This window comes from Apteryx rowi, unplaced genomic scaffold (assembly GCF_003343035.1).
Source record: "Apteryx rowi isolate R43461 unplaced genomic scaffold, aptRow1 scaffold_333, whole genome shotgun sequence".
NCBI lineage: Eukaryota > Metazoa > Chordata > Aves > Apterygiformes > Apterygidae > Apteryx > Apteryx rowi.
Window position 1 is genome coordinate 219,720 of NW_020449786.1, and position 27,330 is coordinate 247,049.

Here is a 27,330-nt window from a genome sequence, read left to right on the forward strand (position 1 = left end):
GGGACTTCCTGCCGCTCCCCGGAGGAGGCGGGGCCAGCCGTGCGCGCGGCGGTAGGTGGGAGGCGGCAGCACTGGTCCGCGCTCGGGCCGGTGCGCCGCGGGCGGGGGGGCGCAGCGGGGCAGTGGCGCGGCGCAACGCAACGCAACGCAACGCAACCGCTCCCCTCCCCTCCCCTCCCCTCCCTTCCTCTCCGCGGTGCTCCTGGCGCTCGCCGCCCTTCCCATGGCTCCCCGCGGCGCCGCGCTGCGCCGCCTTCCCTTCCTTCCTCCCGGCGGCCCTCGGCTTCCTGGGCCTGGCGGGAGGTGGCGCGCGGGGCCGCAGCGAGCCTGTGGAGAGCTGCGGCCGCCCCCCCCCCCCGGCCCCTTGTCCCGGGGCTTTTCGGAGCGGGGGAGAGGAAGCCCCAAATTCCGCTCCGCGACGCGGCGGGGAGGAGCCTCTTCCTCGTGTGGGAAAGGGCGGGGGAAGGGAAAGAACAGCAGTGCCTCGGGACGGCCCTGCCGCCCCTGTTAGGCGTGAGGGTGCGCTGCGTGAGGTCAGGAACAGCTGGCCCGACATCGTGCCCCTGGAACTGGCCCGCGAAACGCGTGAGGAGATGGTGAGCTGGAGTGATGCTGCCTCGAGGGCTCGTTTTCATAGATGGGTCAAGCTCAGGGCTTCCTTTTTAAAACCTGCCCTGTCCACAAAGTCCTGTGGCATGGTGTATGACACAGCTGGTCTGGGAAAATTACTTTTGGTTTTGAACCGCTGCCTGCTAGTTCTATTTGAAGTCTAACTCTTGTATTGGAGGAGAGCATATACCAGTCTTCCTTGTCAGCCTGCCACTTGTGAATTTAAAAACTTTTATCATATCCCCTCTCAACTGCCTGTTTAGTCTTTCCTTAATTGTAAGCCATTCCCTATCTTTGTCATCACCTTTCTCCAAACTTTTCTAAGCTACATCTTTTTTGAGATACAAACAGCATACCTACAGTGCTCAAGTTGCAGGTTGTGTGGGTGTGCTCTCAACCTCCAGTTCTGTATTTTTAAATTAGTTTCCAGACTGCTTACAATGGTGTTATTCTTTTGACTGCTCGTTTTAACAGAGGAACATTTCATCGGTGTGTTGTTCCTTTTCCTGACCTAAGCACAGTGATACTGGGTTTCTTGTATTTGCTACTTGAATGCATGTTGAATCCACATACGTTGCAGTTGCTGTGACAGAGCAGCTCTTCAGCACTAACATTTTGTACCAGGCCCTATGAACTAGTCAGGGTCAAGACTTAACTTTTCCTGTTACGTGTTCCTTGACCAAATATTTCATAAAGTGTTCATTAACTGTTCAGAAGCACAAGTGTGGCATCATGCTTGTGTGTGACATCTACCCAGACTACACAGGGATTACTGAAGTCTCCTATTAGTATTGCATTCCCGGCTTCTTGTTTTATTGCGGACATTGTAATATACTTGCCATCCTGTTCAGCAGGATGGTAGTTTCTAACACACTATACCTTTTATATTTAGGCATTCAAACCATGGAGAGTTTACATTACTTGTTGAGAAAGTTATCTTGTTGGTCTGTACTATGGGACTGACACTTCCCTTTTATAGCACATTTATGCATCTTCATTGCAGTTCATACAATCTGTCCTGTTTGTGCAGTCATTTTTGACCAAGATTTTTTGGTTTTGACCCCCTACCAGCACACATTACATGGTTTTATTCATTCACATTTTAAAAATGAGATAAAAACAAGCCCTGTTGCCAGCATGCTGTCAGATCAGTTGTTGGGTTTCTATGAAGAGGTAACTAATTGTGAGATCAGTGTTACTGTAAAATCCCTGTTTCGTGTCTTAAAAAAATACCTTCATAGTCTAAATAGCAGAGGTAATTCTAGGGCAAAATAATACGTGTTTCTGTAAGTTTTCAAATTCTGCTTAATTGCATTCAGGATTCCAAGTATCTTAAAAATTCATAAGTGTGTTTTTTTTAATGCTAGTTTATTATGCTTATGAAGAAAAAAAACTTTCCAAACATGAACCATATGTTCTTTTTTTGCCTGTAATGTAGGCATCCTAGAGCAAGAGCTCAGAGGCATGATATGTCACATTGTCTGAAAATGTTAAAACCAAACTTTGGTCATTTAGGTTGTAATATAAACTATTTTAGTACTATTAGATTTAGTAGAAATACCAAAGTAAATTCTTATTAGGCATTTTGCTAGATTCTAAAAAGAAGTTCATTAATTCCATTATAGCTTATTTCTTTCAAAGGCTGCTAAAGTTGTAAGTAAGGTACTGAACCTCCCACCCATAAACTGAAAATTGTCTGAACTTGAAAATTAAGTCTAAAAAAGATAACAGTCTTCTAGCATGAAACTTCAACTGAATCTGGAATATTGAAAAAGATATTTTTGAGATCTTCTGTGTGATGAAAGTCACAAGCAGCCTCTAATTCAAAGAGAATGTATGCACAATTTTCTGGTGCAAGTTCTTTAAGTATGTCTAATAAAATGAAAATGTAGTATTTTAGTATTCAAATTTCCTTCTTATGGATGGAGTAAAGCTCACTGACAGTGGGGATTTCTCACTTTCCTTCCATTTAAGTTAGTTTAAATAAGCTATTAAATTCTTAGGAATTCTCACTTCAGACTGAAGTGTGAGTGTTTCAGGAAGTGTATATAAATCTTCCAAAATACAGGCTATATAGGGGTGGGCAGATACAGTTTTGGGAAGATAGTTGCATTTTCTTGCCTACATAGAAAAATAAACAGAGAAAAATCGCAAGAAAATAAAAATTGTATCAGGGCTGAGCTACAGTAGGGACTTCGTAGCTGATTCATGGAGGAATCAAAGCAACATCTGGAAACTTCCTGTATCTTTTAACCATGTAATCTTTCACCAAACAGCTTGAAGCTTTCACAGTAAGGATCAGCAGAGCTTCTTTTGTATTAATTCTTCACTAGTTCTAGAAAACAGACTTATGAAAAAACTTATACTGGTTTGTTAATTTTTTAAGTCTGTGAGAAAAAATAACATTCCAGCCCACATGTCAACACTTACAGAATTGTGATCATTTAAACTATGGAGGAAACCTAAAAAGCTAAGCTTGAGAAAAATTAAATCTGACTGGGAAAAATTAGAAGATAATCTCTAGAAATGATTACAAAAATGTAATGTAATAAATGAAAGGACTTCAGAAGAGTCAGAGCTGATTAAATTTTGTGCGGAACCCTTGTGAGTGAATTCTAGGACTAAGCTACAAGTTTTCCTCCAGGACAACTAGAGGAACTTTAATGGGACAGGATTTAGAGGTGATGACACACCTTTCTCACATTTTAAACACTGATGCCTTGGAAGGTGTGGCTGGGAAGGGTATGACAGTAATGAAGCCAGTAATCTCATTCTGATATGTTTATGCTACACTGCAAATGCTAAATATGTTAATTAACCTATGCCGAAATGTAATTAGCAATAGTATTACAGTTACAGCCTGAGCAATATTTGGAATTTTTAGTATAGTAACATTGCATTCTCCAACCAGAAGAATCAGAAAGGCCAGTGCTGCTTAGTTTGTGGTATATCTTATGTTACATTTACAAAATTAGAGATTATGATAAATATTGCTAAGACAATATGTTGCTCATTTCAGTTCTTTACCAGCAGATTTTAAACACTAAAGAAGATGGCTTTCTTCCCCAAAATATCCTTTCAATGTGAAGTTGAAGAATATCTCAGCAAAGTGTTCAGAAATAGTGAGGTATGTGAAGAGTATTGCTGTTAACTGTCAGTGATCACATATTCACAAATTGCACACTGTTAATATTATTTAATATTATGACATTAATATTTCACAATAAATAATATGCATTTGACTATTCAGATTCAAAGTCCATATGGGACCCAGATTTTTTAAGATACTTATGTTTAAAATATGTATTCTGTAAGCCTGTTGGCTCAAAGTAATACAAAAATGTTTAAACTTAGCATAAATCTAAGGCTTCAGTTTTGGATCCCACTGAAAAAGGATCACACAGAGAATTAACCACGTATTAACCACATAATATTAACAACAAATACCACCTTACTCCAGTGCAAGACCAAAAACATGGTAGACAATCTATGAATTCCTAATGTAAAAGCACAGCAAAATGAAGTTGTTCTATGTGAGGAAAAGAGTCACAAATTCATATTTCTAAATCTCATCTTCCAGGTCCTTAGGCCTATGTTTTGTACAGGACCTCAGAGCTCACGAATGGTTGACTTGGGTTCTTGCTGCAGCCTGTATAGAATGATCTTGCTAATACGACTAGTTTTTCTATGATTCCTTTTCAAGAAATTTATGAGGTTATCACTGGAGTTAGGCCTCTAAAGCATAGACATTCCGTGCTATTCTACATCACACAACCATATTCCTCCATTTCTATGTAATGCTTGTTTTATGCTTTTCTACTGTATGAAACTCCTTAATATTTATTTTAAAATCTCTTCTCTCCTTCTCAGCTTRTAACTGCTTTAGGTACACAGGAGGCAGAGAGTAGATATCAGTCTCTGTTAAGTCATCTGCCTCATCCACCAGCTTTCACAACTGTTAGAGTAAATACACACTTGGCCTCAGTGAAACACATGAAAAATTTACTGTTTGAAGAGATCCAGCAGGTTTGTGCCATTTCTTTGTTACAGCAAAAGTAACCAGATTTTTCATCTTTTGACTGATTGAGAGCTTTTCATTGCTAGATACTATTCCTTAATATATTTCCACTAGTATTAACATGATGCAGTCATATTGATTTCCTGACATTAAATGTTAAATGAAAATTCATCATCTAGCAGTAATCAGCCTCTAATATATCAAAGAAAGGCAACAACAGAAGGAAAAAGGCAACCAGCTCTTTTGCAAAGCTCTAAAAAGCTGAAATAAATCATAAGATATAAAATGCAAATAACTGAGTCAGCTAGGTCATTTGGCATGTAGTTTTTAATTCACAATTTAAAATATATCAATTGGAGCCATCAATATGCCTGTATTATTTTTCTTTGTATTATGGTGGCAGATAGAAGCCTTAGTTAAGATTGGGATACTACTGTAGTAAATATTGTACAGACTTCATAAGCCTAGAGAAGACAATAGAAATAGATAAAAACTGTAGTTCAATATAAAATGTTTAGTGTGTTTAGAATATATTTAGTAAAGATTAAAAGAGAATGGGTTTATATTTCATTGCACAAACTTAAGGAGATTGAGAGAATCTGTATATTCAAGGAACTGGAGCCAGAGTGGTGCCCTGCAGCTGCTGTAATTTGTGTGCATATTTTTAATCTTCAGATTTTTTTTTTTATTTTTACTTATCTTAGTTAAACATGTCTTTATCTGATGATATGAAAGCCATAATGTTTAAGAGGTAGATTATTTTGAAACTATCCTAGATTTTCACTCTGAAAAGATCCTGTTCTTCTATAAGTAAATTATTAATGCTAGTGGGTGTGCAGAGAGCTATTGCATGACAGGAGCCAAGACATTTCTGTGATGCAGAGGCAGTTGACAGTATTCTGTTGGCTGGGATGGTAATGAGTTAGGCTAATTTTAACTTGATTGTGGAAATCTAGAAATGGATATTGCAGTATGATATTTTGCTTTAAAGGAAAATGCTTTGCTAAAAACTGAATGAAGACAGATTTTTGTAAACTTTTTGCATTTTTGTCGTTATACATTATATTAGAAAAGGAAACTACATAGCAGTTTAATCCATTTTAACAACATTTTGCTTTTTTTTTTATCTTTATTTATCATATGCAAACTAATTCCTTGTTTTCCATGTTTTGGGTTTATAGTTTAAAAGGCTCCAAAAAGGAGATATCTGCTTTGGAAAGTCCACAAACAGTTTTAAAATGGCAAGTTGTCATTTTTTTCAACTCTACACATGATAGCCCTCAGTATCCAATCAAAGCTAAGTTGAAAAAAGAAATAAAAAGTTTTACCAACTTAGCATATTAAGTAAAGCAGGCAATACATGAATACAGTTAGCCAGTGGTTTATAATTAATAACACCAAAATCATGGCACAGATAGACACTAGCTTCTCTGATGGTGTTAGTGTGAACTGATGATAACTTGACTCAACCTTCTTCCAGAAGAAAGGAAAAGCAAGTGGTAAGGATATGAGTGTTCAGGACTCTGTCCCACTCCCTGTAGTGAATTCTCTCAGTGAGCTCCTTTGGGGCCTTGGTATTTCATACATTATTAAATATTTAGTATTTTATATCAGTATTTATAATACAGACTGTCTCCTGACACACCATTTTCCAACCTCTCTCAACTGTTGTCACTATAGTTTTTGTACCGTGTACAGCTATGAGTTATGGATGGAAAATATTTTTCAATATAATTAAGTACTTACATTAGCATTTGTTAATACTGTTTAATAATTATTTATTTTTTTAATTTAACAGCAATTTAAAGGACTATGTGTTCCAGTTCTTGAGCACCCAGAAATCCAGGACATCTTATTAATTCCTGTCATTGGACCCAGGTTTGAAATTTTCAGATTTTAAAATGCCACAACACATGATTTATTTACAGATTTAGTATTAAAACAGTTGTAAATAACTCACTATGAATAAAGTATAATTGTTTGTAAGACCTAATGGGCAGTCTGTATCCTACCCATATCAGATTTTTGGTCCTTAAAAGATGCAACAAAACATAGAATTCTTTCCTCATTTATGAGATAAACTTTTAATAGGGAAAATGTAACATGATTAGATCCTCTCTGGGAAGTCTGGAAGGTGGCAGACTGAAGAGCTAGATTTATTTGGGGGAAATAGAGCAACAGGGTGAGGTAGCTTAAGGGAGTGTTTTCTTCCACTGGAATCGAGTCCGGAGCAAAACTTTAGGGAGACTGGCATCAGTGATGTGGAGGRGAATTTCGGAGTCAAGTTTACCCCTTACAAAATAACTAGTTGTTCTTCGTTCTTAAGCTATGTTTGGATATCCCTCAAGTTGCCTTTGTATCTGCCCCTTTGGAGTTTCTTCATTGCTTTATTGAATTCACTGATGGACATCTTATTTAAAGTATCTTGTTGAAGATTAACATATTCACATTCTGTTTCTRCCGTGATTATATCAAGACTGACAAGTAGTGTGTAAATGCTCTACGCTGTAAAATAGCATTTACTGCTTCTTTTCTTCCCTCATTCACATTTAATCCTTTTTTTGAAGGATCTCTTTCTGAACATACTATTCTTTTTATATTTTAATAAGTGTACATTTAACTACCTTCTTCACAATTCCTACTCTTTTAGGAGGACATAGCAGTTGTTAAACATGAAAAAGTCACTTTACTATCATCTAGTCTGAAACGGGATAGATCTGCATCCCAATATAATTTATTTGTATTCCAGTATCAGGTTTAAAGTAGCGGCAAAGAGTTTCTGAATCTGTATTACTTCGAGGAGTGGTTTCCATTTTGGTTCTGTCCTTTGCTTCCTCTGGGACTAAAATGAATCTTTTAAATTTAATACATGTTAGTTAAATATTTCTCCAGTATATTGCCACAAAAACAGTATTTATGAACCAGAGAGTTTACTGGGAGAGAGGGGGGTTTAAATTTTTTTCAGTAGGGTTTTTTTTTTTTTTAACTGAACTATATTTTATATTTTTAGGCGAGGTATAAAAAAACATGCATCTGAAGTCATTGTTGGAGCCCACTGTGGTTATGCAGTACTTCGAGGAGCACATGTATATGTCCCGGGAATCATATCTACCTCAAAATGTAAGAGTTCTCTGAATACACTCGGTTAGGTTTTAGAGGGGAAAAAGTATCACCCATTGATGACAATTTCCAATAAATAGAGTGACATTTTGTTTTTTTTTTTTTTTTTTTCCAGCTGAAATGAATCTTGTAGTATGTAGTAAATACATATTTTATCTGGCTTTTGTTTGAAATTTTTACCACTGTTGTGCAATACTAATAACAAATTATGTGTAATTATTTCTCATTAAAATATTTAAGGCTGTTTAAGTTCCTTTATTAATACATAATTCCTAGCTGAAGTATTCGTTCTCAAAGATTTAGTTTCTTCTTATTTTCATTTGAAAATATTTTAAGCAACATGTTTAAAGTGAAACCTGTTTTTTTTAGATTTTTTTTTCTTTAGGAGCAACTATGGTAGCTTTTAATATTCATCTTCAATAAAATAAACTTAGAGAAGTTTGTCACTTTCCACTCTTGCCAAAGSAAAGAGGGTGGTGCAGCAGACATGTCTACATGGTAGTTGGATGTATGTTGATTAACTGCCGCTATTTCAAGATGTATTATCTTTTCATGTGCTTACCAAGGCACTTGACTTTATGATCCTGTGAGAGTCTAAGTTCCAGATCTAGAAAAATGGATTTTCTTTTTTTTTGTCCTTTGGTAATTCATTTGATATTGTTTGTGTATGAGAGATCTAGAAAAAAAATTTATTTCTATTGATGAGAAAAATCTTCAATTTTAATGACTTAGGTTCTTAAGAAATGGAAATATGTATTTTTCTGTCTTTCAATGCCTGAGAGATAAGATTAAAAAAATCTCCTACATATAATCTGAGCGTGTTCAGCAGCCTATTGAAACAATGCTATTTATTTTGCCTTTAAAAGTCAAATTAACTTTATGTGAAACCAATATAATTTTGGATGATTCACCTCATTATTCTATTGTGCTGATATCTACTGATCATTATGGTTCTTACTATTAAACAGAGTCAGGAAAGCATTTTCCATCCACTTGACTTCATTCCTATTCAGGAAAAAAACCTTGAACAAGTGCTTAGTTTTAAGCTTATGCTTAAATCCAATTCACAGAACAGGAATGTTTTTCAGTCCAGGACTTGATAAGGAAATAAGTATATTGCTGTAGCAGCTGTTGAAACTGCTTATTTAGACAACCTCATAAATATTCAAGCCCCTCTTTGAGTTAACTGGTGATTTGTCATAATTGCTGTATGTAACTGTGCACGCAACATCAGATTCAAAGAAAAGAAGATCTTTTCACTAAAACTTCAGGAACACTTCAGAGAAATTGCAGATAGGAAAATAAAATAGGAGGGCATGCTACCCGCTTGAGACCAAATATAATATGGCCGTAAGTATAAATGGTCTAACTGGCGAAAAAAAAGAGTTAAGCAAGAGCAGGTATTTTATCACTGAACTAGCTACCCAAATGAGAATAAACTAATTATCAAGGGGCTTTGAGTTTAATTTAACTAATCAATATCTAAGCTTTAGGTTAGATTTAGGGAAATGCCGGTGTAGCTACCCAAATGAACAAAAAGCTTAAAAACTGTACATAGCACTAATGAATTTTGAGAAGACAATTGTTAGCGAGGAGTGAAATAACCTTTTGCTTTTGAATACTGCAAAAAATCGTTGACAAATATGCTGGATGGAAGAGTTGAATAGCCAAAGGTTTTAGTTATATGAAGATTAAGTAGATAATAACAGTAGGCTATCACATGTTTTGGGTCACATTTTATAAGAAGTTATCCAAAAATGAAATGTTTAGTAGCTACCTAACAAGTATTCCATTTAAGAATACCAGGGCATTTTTCCGTATTAGGAAGGCCCCTTGAAAATAGGAAAAAAAAGATTCCTAAACACAACTCTCAGAATTTTGGGGAAGCTGTACTATCATTTGTCTTACCTCTTGCATCTTCTGGATGCTCCAGCCAGTCAGCTACCTTAGAAATGTCACCTTGGAAAATGGTTTATTGCTGTCAGTGGAGGCCTTTATTTTCAAGTACATTTTTCAGCCAGGCTGTACATAGAACAAGCTTTCTTACTGTTCTGTAGAATCACCTAAACCAACCCTTTTTCCCATCTATTTTGGTTCCGGTTCAGAAGGATAGTTCAAGTCACTAGGACTACATGTTTCTAGAATTTGGTGTATGCTTATGTACATAACGGAATTGGAGGCTATTAATTGGAGAGGCAAACTCTTTTAGAGGATTATTCGGAACAGCAGTTGCGTTAGAGGTAGAAGGAGAGGCACATCTGAGAAATTGTCTCTACCGAGGAATATATGATCACTTGTATTAAAGTAACAGAGTTTAAGCAGCTTTTCGTCAGCTATGTTCTACCTAGCTATTGAAAGGTCATTAGGCAAATTTAGTATTACTATCTGAGTAGAGTAATTGCCTCTAAATGTGAACCACTGTGGTTTAATGTACTTGTGTGCCTGGAGCACACACACACAGGATGAAATCCCAAAGAGTGGTCTTAAAACTCATGGGTGACCACGTGGTGATGGAATAAACAAAGAGATTGGTCTAGCCTCTTACAAAACAAGAAAACAGAGTGTTTGATTAGTAACTGAGAGTCTTTCAATATCTAGCTAGTTCGTAACCATCATTCACCATGTACACTTTCAAACCTAAAACCAGTGAGTCTCTTGTGTAGATTACAGCAAGTCTAACTTTTGCTGTGATACAGGAGCTGGAGTAAGTAGTCTACTGAAAGTCCCAAATTATTTGGTCACTACTGTCTTGTCAAGTATAAGATTAATGTCAGAATTTCTCTTCTTCTTTGAACAGTTTTGAAAGCTGGAGATTTGGTCTCGGTGTATTCAGATATTGAAGGGAAGTGTAAAAGAGGAGCCAAAGAATTTGGAGGAATCAAAGTTTTCCTTGGAAATGGGATATCTGAACTGAGTCGCAGTGAAATCTTTGGTTCAAATGGCCCATTGAAGTAAGTCCATGGTAACTGGAATTTACACCTACAACTTTGGAAAGGGAAGGGAGAAGATGGCAAGGCATTTTGAAATGTTCTGTACCATATGAGAAACTACATGATGGCTTTGTCTAAGACCTGTATTGCACATAGGAATTTCCAGCATCTTTTGGGAAGTTTTAGCTTCTGGCAATCTAATAGGATTGTGCCTCCTGCTCTCTCCTGTAACTTCACAGCTAAGACAGTGGCAGTGTGATGGCTATGTGTTTGTATGTGTGGCTGCTTGTGCAAGGAAATCTTAATTATGATTAAAGTCCTACAGTAAGTATTAGCAGTTTCAACATTTAGTTGCAGAATGGGCTCCACATACCAGTTTGCGGAAAGATAGGAGTGGAAATAAATGGCTTCTCAAAAAAAAGCTTTAACTAACATCTGACTTTATTAACATAGGAAAAACAGAAGTGAAAAATGTACATTGGCAAAATTCCATTTTGGTAAATTGTTCTGTACTGCCTTCCTATTTGGATGGAACTGAAATGCAGCATTGCCCTTCTCCTTATCCCCTAAGAACATTTTTAGAGTTGAAGGAACAGCACATTAGGTCAGRTACATTCAAAAAATATAACACCATTTGCCAGGTTAGTTAACTAATTCAAGGTTACTTGCTCTTCTATTTTGTTGCCAAAGCTTATGATTTGTTCCTTTTTCTCTCATCTAAAACACATATAGAAGCAGTGTATAAACAGCATTACATCAAATTAATGACTGAAAGTTTACATCATCAGAACAAACTAAAAAAGATTTAGTAAAAAAGATGACATTGTTAGAGGATTTCTGATGTATTATAGCTTGAATATAGTAGAGGTAAGAGTAGCATATTCCTATTAAGTTGATGACATAGAATGATAGTATGTAACACCAAATGTGGAGACCACAAGTTTGCTTTTTCATATCCATCCTTATCATACAACTCTGCAAAGCATATGCAAAAGGTTACTAATTCTTGTTATCTTCAGTAATTTGTAGTATATTTTTCAGGTTCGGTATTATTATTCTTTGTTGTCCATTTTCTTGTTATACAATTGCCTTACCCTAATAAAATGTATTACAGATTCCAATTAAATGAACTTCATTCCTATTTAAAATTTAGGTTGCTCCTAAATTTAAACCTTTGCTTTGCACGCAAATTAGTGTTCCTGTAAGGGTTTGAAATGGATGTTCTTTAGTTATTCAACAAAAATCTGAGACAGTCTAGAAAATTAGAGGAAGAACTAAGTAGGAAATTATACTCCAGTGCCCTATTACAAACATGACTAGCCAAAAGGAGTTATGGACCAAAATTAACATATTTAAATCACATTAAAACATATGTTTATGCATTGCTTTATATTATTGAGGCTTTGATTAGATATCAGCTTGTCATATGTACGAAACAGATTAATTTGCTGTATGCAAATTATATAGATAGTTCCAATTTATAATGTGGCATATTTTTCTTACAGGTTACCCAACATAGTGGTGTCATTTTAAAGAATATCACATTACAAAATTGTAAAAGTATTTGTTTTGTTTGTTTATGAGTGCTTTCATGCTTTCATTTTTGTAAGATTCTGTTTCAAGTTATTTATATATAAGCATAATGATTTAAATTGAATAATGTTAAAAATAATAAATCTGAGTAGTTGAAATAAATTGTTCCATGTTTTTCAGTGGGATGGGCATAAGAATGATAGAGCCTGTCTACCTTAGTCCTTCGTTTGACAATGTGCTCCCTAGCCATTTGTTTTTACAGGTATGTTTTTTACCAAAAAAGTCTGTGCTATTTGCAGAAGAATAAATATCCTCTTAAGTGCTCATTAGGACTCTATATACTCATTGTGTATTATTGCACCTAATTCACTACTTAAAAAAAATGAATCATTTAGAATGAACACAGTATCTACATGTAGCTGGTTTAATCATACTAACTCTGTATCTGTGACTTTAAAAGAGATATTCACTTAAAAGCTTATGAATTCTTTTTGTGCAGATATTCTGCATAGATTTTTCAGTTTCTGGAAACTGCATATAACATCTGAAATATGATCCTCCTTCAGTGTACATCCTTCTGTAGATATGGAATCTCCAGATATTAGGCAGGCTTTAAGTTGAAGGGAACATCCACATCTTTTATCCCTAATGGAAAAAATCCACTTGAAGAAACCAAATATGAAAAATCTTACAGTAGCAGAGTTATCACCACCTTGTACCGTAAAACTACGGTTTCCAAAGAATGACAAATTACTTTGGGATTTTTATTATGAGATCCAAGAACATTCTAGTCAGCTTTTCTTTTTGCAGCTTTATTATTTGTGGAACCTATGTTCTTTTCGCCCAGAACAAATCTGGTTAAAAACAATACTCAGACATGACAATTGGGTATCAGTGCTGTGCTGAAATGTAGGATGATGGAATTATGGAATTTACTAGTTTCTTAGATTAGGTAAGATTACTAATTTGGTTTGCCAAAATAAAGAAGTAAGGTGCACGCCTCAATTAGATTTTTAAGAGAGTACACCAACAATGGTACATATGTTTTTAATATAAGTATGAACATTCCCTGGGTTTAAAACAAAATCAAGCTATGCAGCACTTTTTTAAACATACAAAATAATGATTTGCATCTGTAAATTTAAATTTTAGCTCAAATAAACCCTTGTTCAGAGGTATACTCTTAAATTCTTACTAAGTTATCTCCTCGTTTTATTTGTGTCACTCAGATGAATAGATAAATCCTTTATTACAGTGCATTGTCGTATTCATAATTTCTTCTATCAGAGTCAATACAGCAAATGAGTTCTTTTCATGCATTTGTAATCAGTATTTTTAAATGAGAATCAATGCTGTCTTCTGGTGTGAGCAAAAAGTAGTTTATCAAGCAATATATTATCTGATGGCCTGCAATAAAGGAGAGCCTTTTTCTTCCCTGGTTCAGGTTATTAGAGTTCTTGCTTTCAAGGAATAGAATTTTTAGAGACAGATTATTTGAGAGACTGGTACACATGTGAGAATTTAACTTCCATACATCAAGGTCTTCATTTTATTGGTGGAATTTAGTTTTGGGTGCCCACCTTAAATACTCAGTTTAGAATTGCATAGTGGTTCAAAATTCCTTTGATTTCTGTTTGAAGTATAGGTTTTTGGTACATTTTTTAAATATCACAGAATAGTTGAGTTGGAAGGGACCTCTGGAGATCTAGTCCAACCTCCCTGTCAAAGCAGCGTCACCTCTCCCAGGTTGCTCAGGACCATTCCCAGTTGAATTTTGAATATCTCCAAGGATGGAGTCTCCACAACCTCTCTGGGCAACTTTTTCCAGTGTTCATTCACCTTCACAGTAAAAAAGTTTTTCCTTATGTTCAAGTGCAATTTCCTGTATCAAAATTTGTGCCTGTTGTCTCTTGTTCCGTCACTGGATATCACTGAGAAGAGTCTGGCTTTGTCTTCTTTACACCCTCCAATCAGGTATTTATACACATGGATAAGATCCACCTCACCCCGAGCCTTCTCTTTTCCAGATTGAACAGTCCCTGCTCTCTTAGGCTTTGCTAACATGACAGGTGCTCCAAGCACTTAATCATCTTAGTGGCCCTTCGCTGGACTTGCTCCAGTATGTTCATGTCTCTTTTGTACTGGGGAGCCCAGAACTGGACACAGCACTCCAGATGTGGTCTCACCAGCACTGCGTAGAGGGGAAGGATTACCTCCCTCAGCTTGGTGGCAATACCTGTCCTAATGCAGCCCAGGATGCTGTTGGTCGTCTTTGCCACAAAGGCACATTGCTGGTACATATTCAACTTCTTGTGTATCAGGATGTACGAGACCTTCCCTGCAAAGCTGCTTGCCAGCCAGCCAGCCCCCAGCATGTTCTGGTGTATGGAGAGTTGTTCCTCCCCAGGTGCAGGACATGGCATTTCCCTTTGCTGGGCTTCATGAGATTCCTCTTTGCCCATTTCTCCATCCTTTTGATATCCTTCTGAATGGCAGCAGAACCACCTGGTGTATCAACCACTCCTTCCATATTTGTATGGTCTGTAAATTTACTGAGGGTGCACTCTGTCCCATCGTCCAGGTCATTAATGGAGACGTTAAACAGTATTGGCCCCAGTACYCACCCCTGGAGTACACCTGGCCTGGCCTCCAGCTGGACTTCATGCTGCTGATCTCAACCCTTTGAACCTAGCTCTTTTGACCGGAATTTGCTGTGTATGAGAAGAAGGCCTGCACCTAATAGTATTAGCACCCAATTATTGTTCATTTTTTGAATGCTGTGACATGGAACTTGAAAATGTGCTAACCAAAGGCAGCAAGTAGTAAAGAGAACATAAAACAGTTTTTATACCTTTCTGTTCGACCAAATTAGAAGAGAATCTTTCAGAGTATGTTTGTATTGTGTAAGATGTTAATACTGCAAACATTGCATATTATTTCTCTCCAGTGCATCTGTTCTGTTTATGCAGTTAATAGTGCAGTTCAGCTTCTCTGTACTTTAATTCATCTAGTTTAAACTCCTGCCTATTCATCTGATACACCAATATAGTCATACAGCAACTGATCGAATAAACAGGTCAACCTAAAATATGCATAATATACAGAGCTACTCTGTCTGTCGTGGTATCAACTTATTTAATTTTKATTCTTAGCGTTGTGTCCTCAGTCACAAACCCTTAAACTTCAGTCATAGATACTCATGTATGGCTTTAAATAAAGAGCCACTAGGGACTTAAAACATATAGTTTATTTTATATAAACACAATATTTCATCTTCTGATATGGAACTGGCAGCAATATCATAAGTATCTTCACTTTTGAATAAATTTTTTTTCAATGTTTTGTCATTACTTAATGTAGGACTTGATACAGGGTATAAGGCTTAAAGTCTTCCATTTTTGTTTTTATGGTAGAACTTGCCTTCTGTGGTTGTGAGCCATGTTTTAAACCCTCAGCCAGGAGAGAGAATTTTGGACGTGTGTGCTGCACCTGGAGGAAAAACAACCCATCTTGCAGCGTTAATGAATGACCAGGTAAGAGAAGTCACTGAGCATTTTATGTGTCAGCAAAGAAAGTCTGACCACTGATCGTTTGCACAATTCATTTCACTTATCTATCAGAATCCACAGATAACAGCAAACCATTAATATTTGAACATTCTACTTACCAATTTATTTTGCAGCACATCAGAGTTACTGAAATGGGCATGAATGTTTTTATCAAATAGTCACCATTACATTTAACACCTTAATTGCCATAAATTGACCTGCTGAAACATGTTTGATTCCTCCTTTTAAATGATATTGATTTGTTTCTAATGGAAGAACGTTTGTAACATGCAGGGCAAAGTTACTGAGGAATATGCTGGATTCACAAAATTGAGGATATATGGAAATCATGGGTTACTAAAGAGTGCCAAAAAAATACACAACTCTTTACAGAAACATGCCAAAAAGCTCCTAATCCAAGGAATTTACAGTCTAAGATCACATCTATACTGCACAATTCATAGTTTTTACTGAGAATTTCTAGTGTAAATTTATCATTCTAAGGTAGAAGGTCAAAAATAAAATATTTTGCTTTCTAAGGTAGAAAGCAAAAATACTTAATGAGAAAGAAATGATGTGAAAAGAAGCAAAAAATTAGTATTCAAAGAAAGATGAAGGCAAACAGTACACAAGCCAAAAAGAATGTGGAGAGAGGAATAAAGATTTGCATATATCAGATTGGTTTATGCAAAGTGAAAGATAGACGTGTGGGTTACTTTTTTTTAGCAAAGGGAAAAAAATGTTTCCTCTAAAAAGTTTGTAACTAGTTTAGTTGCTGTTCTGGTTGGAATGGGGGTTTTACACGATGACAGATGATTTAGAAATCTCGCAGTTGCATTATACAGTACTTCAGCAGGTATCTGTGCATTAATGGGAAGATTTAGCAGTGGTTAATGATGGGTATGCACTTAGAGAAGACATGTAGTTAGTTGTGTGTGGCAGTTTGCTTGACATAATCATTCCTAGTGCTTACTGAAGTGTTCGTTCCCTCAGTATGGAAAATTGGCAAACGTGTTAGACATTCATTAGTCATTTATTAGATAGAGTTGCAGAGCTTCCAGTAAAGAATTTCAGTGTGGTAAATAAAAAATAAAGTCTGTAAAAGCATATACTCTGTCATGGATTTATTTCCATTTACACTTTCTGCATGTATGTACATTTTGTATAAATTTGCATAATTTTTTTTCTCTCAGTCATTTTAGATGTTTTGATTGTGCTTAGCTCCAGCTGCAGTAGCAAAGATTCAGAATACAGATGTTGAAATTTATCTAAATTGACTTTCCGTTTCTGAATAAATATCATAGTTTTAATTTAGATATGGCAAAAATATCTGCTTGTTTAGTTAATTTGCACTGCTCTTTGGTTAAGTTCCATTCACAGATATTCCTTACTAAATTTCAATACACAGCATAATAAATCATTTACATTTCAGAAACATTTGAGTAAATCTTATATTTTTATAATTTAATTGTAAAAAATAATACATTCTATTTTTAGATCAGATAATGGAAATGTAAAATAACTCCTTATTTTCTGTGCAAGTGCTTTAAAATATGAATTAGGGATAGTTACAACTCAAGAATTTATTATTGTTAATCAGATGTTTAGTGAATGTGTAGACTGTCAAGAGCCCAGTTCAAAACCACCATTTTTCCCAGATGTCTTTCTGGCAATAGCCAGAATGGGCCAGCTGGGGAAGAACTTCTGCCTTTCAGCTCCTTYTCTTTTCTGAGAGTCTCTTCAGGAGAAGGATTTCTCTTTGCGTATCCTCAGGTCAGCACACGTGCAGTAAATGGACTGTTTAAGGATAGACCCAGCCTGCAGGCATGAGGAGTTGTTACCGTGCATGTGGGTTGAATTGTGATGGGGGAGGAGCAGTGGCACGTGGCCATCGAGTGCCCCTGTAAGAGGTGATTTGATGCACAGCGGCTGAAGGCTGGCCACAACTGGCACAACATAAATCCTTTTTTTTTTTCTTAGTCCCAGACCTACATATTGGCTAACATGATTACTATAGTCAACTAGCCTATTTTTATTGACTGTCCTTTTTTTTACACAGTCTATCTCTGTCATATGATCCTTCCATAAGCCTCTTAGAGGGCCATCACCACATAGCAGAAAGTTGTCATTGTGTTTTCTCAACAGGTTCTAATTGCTGTAGCAAGTCTTTTTTTAAAGATTTTTGGTCTTTGGGTTTTTCTTCAAAGGTAGTATTACTGTTTTGGAKTTTATGGTTGCTACTGAAAATGTGTTCTTTCCTTTGTGTTTTTAAATTTCATCTAGCAGGTAGTGCTGTGTGTCTGGGAGGAAAAAAGAAATCTTATTCTTAAATAAAAGGAATGATGTGTAGTTGCAATCCCTTCCCTATGTCTAAATTTATTCTAGAATGTACCTTCTTTCCCAACAGAACTTGAGTGACAACTACCCTAAGTGTTTTGAATCTGAGCAAGCTAGAGATCTGGCTGTGGGCCTCATTTCCCTGCAGTGTATGTGATCACATCCTCTGTTTGTCTCTTACTATGTCCATGCAAATTTAAAACCTGTTGGCTATTTCTACCACATATTTGAGACTTCTAACCTCTTTTAAATGATTAAAATTTTTATGAGTTTCATAGAAACCAGTTCTTGAAGAATAGAAAAACCTAGCTTAACCTCACTTAACCTAACCAGTAAAAAGCAAAATAATAAAAAAAAAACCTTGACAGAAGTCAGCCATTAAGTATAGGTTCCCCTTGGCAGTGATCTGGCCAAGGAGGCGCCAGTCAGAATGCACAGAGCTCCAGACTAATATCTACCCTTATGGGAGGAACACAGAAGACAAGTGAGAACAAGGACAACTGTGGTGTGGGTTTACGGATGATAAAATTCGGTAGGGAAAACTAAGCTTCATTCATTACACTGCTCATAGAAAAAAAAAAATCAGGAACTGTACATCCAGTTAATCCCTATGCTTTTGATATAAACCTTGTATTCTCCAGGGCGAAGTAATAGCCATGGACAAGATAGCCAACAAAGTGAAAAAAATTAAGCAGAATGCTGAATTGCTCCAGTTGAATTGCATTAAGGCCTTTTGCTATGATGGAACAAAGGCACTTTCAATTGAGAAGAGAGAGGATGAACAAGGTAAAGTAAACACCTTGGGTAACAGCTTTTAGAAGAAAATGGTAATCGTATTTGTGCTAGTGTTATTACACCTGCCACAATATCCACAGGTCCTTGAAATCTTGGCAGAAACCTAGGTTACTTTGGCATGATGGATGCCCTTTTATTTTCTGCTCTTCAGAGATTATTACTCCATGATGCAAATACAGAACTCAAACTATCTGTCCTTATCACAGCCTAATGGGCTCAAAAAGAAATGCATTCCCTTTTTAGATAATATCAAAGCCTGACAAGGTGTTAACCTTCTCTCATGATAGCATTCAACCCCATACTCTGAATTGTCTAGCTCACTCTGAGAAAGAAGTGACTTTGGCACAATTGCTTGTCTTCTCTGCCTCGGAATCCTCATCTGTAAAATGGGGTTATTAATACCTAACTCCCAAGAGTGCTGCAAGGCTTAGTTTATTAATGTTTTTTCAGCTTTTTGGGGCATACAGATGGAAAGTGCTATAGAAGCACAGTGTATTATTTTAAGTTCATTTAATTTTAAGTTCAGTTCTTTTCTGAAATGCTGTATTTATGATACTGCTTCTGTTCCCATGATGGAATTATTTAAATGGTATCTGCTGTCTTGATTATTTTTAGTTTGTTGTGCAAAGTATGCTGTTCTTTCTCACTCTATTTTAGCTCAGTTACTGGTTAACCTAAGTAGAGATCAGCTTGCATAATTCACCTGCCTTCTTCCTAAGCCTTACAGTTAGAATGCTTTGCAGGGATAAAGGTATTTTCTTAGTAGTCTTTCTGTGAACATAAAATATTGTAGTGGGTACTTAGCACTTACATAGCTGAACAAGAGCTAGCTATAATGCTAAGAGATCATGAAAGCTTTTCTATACGTCGCTGCAATTAAGAGATATGACATATTTTAAATGTTTTAGTAATGAATCAGAGGTAGATATATCAGTAGTGCCAAAATAGACTCATTTTGCAGTGCTGGAACAAGCTAGGTAGCAGTAGTATGAAGTCACCCACTTGTTTTCACTTGTGACCTAACTTGAATATTTGAGAAGCAGAAGGAGCAAAGGAGGCAAAGCATGTATATGGCTCTCTTCCTCATTGGTTACTCACAGATACACATATGGACCCACTTTTGTCTTGGGGAGCCTGAACTGAAGAGTCACGCTAGCACTAGGACTATAAAAACTTTCAGACTGTTGAGCCAGTGGGATTCAGATGAAAGCACAGGCTCTTCATACAGAAGTTACATATTCCATTATCTATCCAGGTAATATTCAGAAATAGTTCTCCTTCTTTCACAACTCATTTACTCAGTTGTTTGGTTATAGAGCCAGCATGTGTCACATATTAGAACATATATTTCACTTCATTATAAAGTGCCTCGTTTTCTACAGATGCAGAGGCGTCACAAGAACTAGCTATTATTATATAGGCAGTCCAATTACTATACAGGCAGTCCAAATATTACTATATAAGTCAGTCTTAATGATTAACTACAGGCTTCTCTCAGTTAAGATTTATGCACTTTTGGGTTCAGTTACGAGCTGATTCTGGCTGATTACAGCCTGTATGTATAGCTCTGTACCCAGTACTTGTAATCAATCATATTTTAATATTTTTGTTTGTTTTTACATTTTACTTCCAGGATATTAAATTAAGGTTGAAAAATGTTACAGCCAGAGTGATCATAAATTGTTTGAGCTTACAGAACTGTAAAACTCTTTTTCTGTGAGATGAAATCTATCACCAGCAGTGCTAAGACTTGTCTGTAGCTGAGAGCACTTTTGCAGACAGTATCTATAGAGCATAAATGTTTTATGACAAGCAGGCTTCTCGTTATCTGTTGTGAAGTCTCAAGAAAAGAAACAGCCACATATTTATCCTGCAGCTTTTACATTATTAACTGTTTTTTGCAGAAGGTCCTCCTTTTTTACCAGAGTCATTTGATCGAATTCTTCTTGATGCTCCATGTAGTGGGATGGGGCAAAGACCAAACATGGCTTATTCTTGGACTCTAAAGGAAGTGACATCTTATCAACCACTGCAACGCAAACTTTTCACTGTGGTATGTATTAATAATTGAGTAGCTAAGTTAAGTTGCAGACAAAAGGTTTTGCAGTGTAAAACTTACCTCACCTCCACCCCCAAATGGTACCTCATTTTCCTTACCTTTTCAGCAGTTAAATGCTGGGGTATTATTGCCCAGCATTGCAAATTGCAAAGTTCTCTTTTTTTTTGTGGTCAAATAGAGCACCAGAAAAGTGTTCTTTGAAACACTTTCATAAAACTGTTTGCTGTTCTGCAGCCTCTTCCCTTCTGAATACAAGTTTCATGTCATTTCTTTGCCTTTCGTCATTTGCTGTAGTAGGAAACCATCAAGTAGTAACTTGTTTCTTTTTCATCACAAGATACCTTTGCTAAGCTTTTCCTCTTACTAGTTTCCCCAGTAAAGTTTCTTCTATCACAAAGCCCTCAGCAGTTTTTAGCTTATCCCTGAACTTATTTGGAAAATATTGGAGCTTAAATATCTTGCCTAATGTCCCAACAGGTCTTGTGCTATCACTGTCCTCAGGGAACAATAGTTCCCAGAACACATACTATTTGTTGCACCGATAGATCCTAGGATGCAGTCTGCCCCTATGAAGCTAGTGTATCTGCTGATAAGTTTTAAACATTTAAATCTACCTAGTTTTTCATTCCTGTTCTCCATATGACAAAAGATTTCCAAGTCAGTGCAGTTTTCTTTAATATATCCTTAAATTTGGGAGTTTGTGTTCTAGGAACTAAACCCAGCCACATCTAAGACTTTGGTTTTGGATAGCTACAGAGATAGAGGAATMCCTTGAAAACCAAATCTCATTGTGTTCTTTCAAGATGTTACTTCTTTTAGAATTTATTTATTTCCCTGTATTGCATCTGTTCTTGCTTAGAACAAGTTAGAGAACATGAGTCATTTGTTCAGCTTTGTTCTCTGTCATTCATAGCTGTTGAAGTCAAAGAGAAGGAGGAAAGTTTAAATCATTTAGGACCACTTAGATATTTATAAAACAAGAATGTGTTATCTCATCGTTCATAAAACTTGTCCTTTAAGTGAAGAAGATAGTGTTAAGATTCAGTTAGTCTTTCAGCCCCACCATTACCTGCTGCTAGGTGAAGTCAATTCGGTGGAGCGTGGGATAGATATATGTAAACCATAGTAAAGAAGAAAATTTACATTTTTTCCATTCTTTCAATTCCATGAGCTCCAGTTTATAATACTCTGAAGCGTCCAAGTCACAGGGCAGGTTAAAGTCTTTTCACTGCAGCAACATGGACTCCTGCAACTTCACTACAGGTAGCTCCCCTGCAGTGGTGCTGTAAGGTACTATGGAACATGTGATGGAGTACAAAGCCAAGAGAACATACAACAACTGTGACATGCTATTAGGAGTCTGCTTGKGCTGATGCTAAAGGATAGGATTTCATGAAACTTGTCTAAATCCAAATTACATGTATTCAAAGTGAACCAGGGCTTGAAAAACAGCATAGATACACCTTCCGTGCCAAATCTGTGGAAACAGTTGACATGTAGTGTCACTGAAGAAAGTATTGTGTGTCCATGGTTCACAGTTGGTGATGAAAACAGAACTAATCTGCCTGAGATATGCAGAGCTGTACAAATAACATATGAGTGTATCATCTCAATGGCATTTAATAAGCTGCATGAGATATAATGATGATTTGGAAAGAAAAGCCTTTCTAATCCATAGGATTCTTTACCATATTCCCTGAAAAGAATCAGTATCCTAATGCCTATTTTAGACAGACAGATTTGAGTTTAAATAAGTGTTATGTTTACTTGTTATAGCATATTGTTTCTACATAATAAGTAACTTGTATTCAAAGCCATTTTGCACTTAAATATAAGCTGAACTATAATTTCTTCCTCCCTATAGGCAGTGAAATTGCTGAAGCCAGGAGGTGTTTTAGTATATAGTACATGTACGATTACACTTTCTGAAAATGAGGAGCAAGTTGCTTGGGCCCTGGAAACTTTTCCATGCCTCCAGCTTCAGCCACAGGTAATAATATTTTCAGGGTACTTCACACAATCCAGTGATCTTGTTTTGGCACTGTAAAATTAAGCACTGTATTTACTATTAACCCATCTCTTTTTCACTACAGACAATTTTAGCTGCTATAGTCAGAAATAACACAAGGGTTTCTGAGGCTTTTTAAACCTATTTTCATAGCTAATTGAGCTTCATTTGGCAAACATTAAGCAGTTTCACAGACTGAATCCCACTGTGTACTGTGGTGATTTTGATTTTTACAACAGTCATTTAAAACACAACAGGGATAAAAGATAGTTCAGATGGGCTAAAATTTCTCTTGTAGCTCTTTGCTTGTAATGCATATATTTTATTCTCTTACTTTACACATTCACAGGAGAGGTGAAAAACTTTATTAAAGCTACTGAAATGGTGAAGAGTTGCATAAAGATGAGAGAAAAACACAAAGAACTTGGTGTTTTGAGGATGAGAATTTTATATATATGGGAGTCATTTAGAGGAATGAGGGAATAAATTTATTTCAGGCCTAGTGTCCAAGACTGTACCTTGTCTTTTGTGAAGCCAGTGTTTACCGTTAACCTGTCTGGGAGGAAGTAACATATACGGGTTATGGAGAGGTACTAAAATTGTTTTATCTATACTGCATACATTTTAGAAATACCTGTTACCTCTTGTAGTACCATGAGAGAATTTATCGTCAGCCCATATGTGGATCTCTTCCCCTTTGTTGATGTGATCAGTTGAGTTGGTTAGTTGTTAATCATGGTGGCTTTGAGAAAAAGTCTAAATTTGCTATATATTTAACTAATACATTCTGTAATGATTTGTATCTGTCTTCAAGAAGTAAATGGTATGTGCACCTTTAAAAAAAATTACAAAAATACAAGGGGTGTACAATATGAAAGCTGCTAAAGATGTAACAGAACTGAAGCTTTTCTTAAATGATTTGTGTCAGAGGTCTTTCACCTCCTGATTCAAATTCAGACTTCCCACCATCCATTTATGAGGAACTTTCAAGTTCTGTTTCAGATGAGATTATACATTTTGCCTAATAGTAGAAAAAAATTGTCCTTGATAGAATGACAAAGCAAAACACAGGCCCTATTAACTCAAATGCAAGATTAATTCCAACTTCAATAGGCTTGATCTCTCACCAGTGATATCAGCATTGAATAAAGCACTAGTTTTCCCACAGAAATGCCATCTGTATAAAAATTAATCTCTTTTTTTATACTTTAAATTAGATGACACTGAACTGTATACCCAAAGATAGTTTAGGGTATCTTACAACCAGTTATGCAGTAGTACAAAGTAAGGCAATCTTCCTGTGAAGAGGAAACTGGAATCTAGGGTCAGCTTACCTCATGCTCCCCTTACGTATTTCCTGTGTTCTTTAGTCTCTCCTAGTGGACACCTGCTTTATTCCCAGTCYGATAGCTCTCATGTGGGCTCCAGGACCTGGAAGCATTTTGGGAATGACAACACAGGAGGTGGAAGCATGGGCATTGATCTCTCAAAGGTGGAGGTTACTGCATGGCAGCCAATTCCTGGTTTGTGCAGACTTGCTTCCTTTTAGAGATTTACACACAGGAGATACTGTGTATCAGCTTAAATGCAGTAATTTAACTGGAGGGAAAAAGGAGGAGGTAGAGAAAAAAGTTGTTCTTCCTTTGACTGAGCAAGTCACTTGACCCTGTGTAATAGTGTCTGTTTTCCCAAGTCTTTTACTTTCTCCTTCTCCTATTATATTACCTCAAGTTGCTATCCCTGTCTTCCTTTACAAATTTTTTTTCTCCACTTGCAATAGACACTTTTTTTTCTCTCTTACCTGGAAAGCCCTAAAATCCCACTGAGGGAGAAGAAGAGAAGCAGCAGGCTGCAGGTTCTCGGCAGCCCTGCTTTACATGGCATGGTATGTTGTTAAGCAGCTACCTGCTCACGTGCTGCCTGGCTGAGCTCATGTGCTAGCAGAGTGTGGTGGCTCAAAGAACGCTCTGCTGCAAGCTGCATTAGAGACTACACTAGACAAGATTTAAAAGGGAGATTTATTTTTGAATAAGTCTTCTTTTTATCTTCTTCCAAAGTGATGCCTCTTTATGCAGTCAGTTACTGTGGATTAGGGCTTTAAATCTCTCCAGTTGAAGTTGTAAAATCGAGGAATCCAGGTATCTCAGCTACTACTGAGTATATTATTTCCTGGCTAAGGAATGACTGGTTTTGACTTAATATCTAGTTATTAGTTAGTACACAGATTTAAAAGTGAAAACCTAAAAGCCTTAGAACTTCTTATTCTCTGGTGGTAACAGTCTTCTTGTGATAGGGAAGGTTTCATTCTTTTGAGCGAGGAGATGTTTTTGATCTGTGTGTACCCATGCCCAGTAGGTGCTCTAATTACTAAACTCCCAGGCTAAAAAGGGATCAGCTGTACCACCTCCTTCTCAAGGGGTTTGGGGCCTGGAATATGTGCTCATCATATATGCACCTGCCATTAAGGCAAGAAAAGAAGGACCACATTACTTTTGAATTTCCCCATGCTGTGAATGATATAAACTTAGCTTGTCCATGCTGTTAACATTTAGGAAAACAGGATCTTTACGGATGAAATAATTTGCTTTTCTTTTTACTTAAAAAGGAACCTCATATTGGAGGAGAAGGCATGAGGGGAGCTGGGCTGTCACTTGTTCAGTTGAAGCTGCTGCAGAGATTTGATCCATCTGCTGTGACTTTGCAGGGAATGGACATTAATTCTTTGCAAGATTCCAGGGAAGATGATTTGATTTCACTGGCAAATAAGGACTGTATAGGATTTTTTATTGCAAAATTTATTAAATTGAATAGTAAATAAGCATTTAGCAATACAACCTGAAAAAAATACCTTTGTGAGTCTAAGAACAGTTCAAATGTTAACTATATTTCTTACTGCTGCAACGTTGCCAAGCCAACAGACTGACGACAAGGTTGCTATGGTAGCAATAAAATCTGCCAGCTGTTCTGCTGGGAAAAAGCCACAGGTTGCAGAAAGAAAGTCACAGCTGGGGGAGGGGTAGTATCATTTTTAAGTCTCCACTTGCGTTTGTATTTACAGCAGGTCAGTGCATGAAAGACAAGTATGTTCAGTCATCCCGTTGTCCGTTTTATCTTTTACCATGTGAGTAGCTCATATAGCACCACAAACACAGGAACAGGGCTTCATGGTGGTAGGGTGGGAGTTAAGCTATCTATCTTTTGAAATGCAGTCATAAATAAAATACACTGGAACTGTTATTGCAAATTCTGGAAAAGGTGGTTTCTGTGGAGGTTTACGAAAATGCTTCATTAAGTAGTGCTAAGTGAAACACTCTAATATTTCACAAAGAACTGTTTTATAAATTGATACTTAGAACCTCATTTCTCTTTTATTTTAATACAAGCAAGATTCTCTGTACACATAGTATATACACAAAATACGATTAGGCTTTGTAGCATGTCTTTTATAGCAGCATGAATATATTAAACCATCTCACTCTGGGAATGTAAATAAATATTGTTTCAACATCAAACTTCCCATGCACAAACTATTGGTTCTGAAATAGACTATTGGACTGGCTGACAAATGACAGTTTTAAAATCAAACATTTGCAATAGAAGGGGCAACAGTTGTGATTAATATATCAAGAAACAGAAAACAATGCATAATACCATCTGAAATGTTGCAGATTTACCTTTCAAACAACTTAGAATATTAAGTCTTTACTGGTTAGAAAGTATCACCTGCTAAAATCATGAGAAAACTGAGACTGGGGAAGCATATTAATGAGAATTGACTTAAAGCACTGCTCAAATGTTTAATAATCTAAATTGCATAAATTTGTTAGATATATTTGAAATTTCTGCTTCAGTTCCAGAGATGTTCTCATTTTGAACAGTATTCTCCTCACTGGAACTGGCAATAGCACTAAAATTGGGGAGAAAAAGGTAAGTACAATTCAAAAACCTAAATTGACTTTTTTTGCCACTGATCARATTCTGGTTTTTAAAAGCATTATCTGAAAAACATCTTACTTTTGGCCTAGAATTATTTGGTTTCATTTAACAGTGATATTAATTTTATAATTCACTTTTACTAAACTGTTTCCTGTCATTGCATTTGTTTGTAATCAGAACAATATATACAATTCTATATCTCAGTAGTCTGTTTATTTACTTGTATGTGCTATAAATGTTTTGAAACAGAGTATCTTCTACCATTCTTAAATAAAACAGATGCCACTACTCTGTTTTACCAAAGGTGACTGTACTACATGTATGATCTTCTTCATCCTCTGAAAGGCCTGTCCTAGCAAGACAGGACGATGGAATCCTTGTCTACTTCTTACCTACTTTTGTTGGTCCCTCCTTGCAGTTAACCATGGTGTACCAGA

At 36.5% G+C, this 27,330-nt stretch overlaps 1 protein-coding gene across 9 annotated transcripts; it reads left to right on the forward strand.

Moving 5' to 3' along the window:
* NSUN6 (NOP2/Sun RNA methyltransferase family member 6) lies at window positions 1-27,091 on the forward strand. Of its 9 annotated transcripts, none has more exons than XM_026071946.1 (14): window positions 1-51; window positions 3,643-3,736; window positions 4,480-4,635; window positions 5,809-5,868; window positions 6,426-6,505; window positions 7,638-7,747; window positions 10,545-10,698; window positions 12,391-12,472; window positions 15,624-15,743; window positions 18,737-18,881; window positions 20,795-20,943; window positions 22,814-22,939; window positions 24,328-24,480; window positions 25,563-27,091. In XM_026071946.1, the coding sequence occupies exons 2-14, from the start codon at window positions 3,662-3,664 to the stop codon at window positions 25,773-25,775; spliced, it is 1,623 nt and encodes a 540-aa protein (XP_025927731.1). In that variant the 5' UTR covers window positions 1-51; window positions 3,643-3,661; the 3' UTR covers window positions 25,776-27,091. The 9 variants fall into 9 exon arrangements, with proteins under 9 accessions (XP_025927731.1, XP_025927729.1, XP_025927730.1 ...); XM_026071944.1 differs by lacking the exon at window positions 1-51 and adding an exon at window positions 113-596 and having other exon boundaries at window positions 3,629-3,736; XM_026071945.1 differs by lacking the exon at window positions 1-51 and adding an exon at window positions 113-596 and having other exon boundaries at window positions 3,640-3,736.
* The last annotated feature ends 239 nt before the right edge of the window (window positions 27,092-27,330 follow it).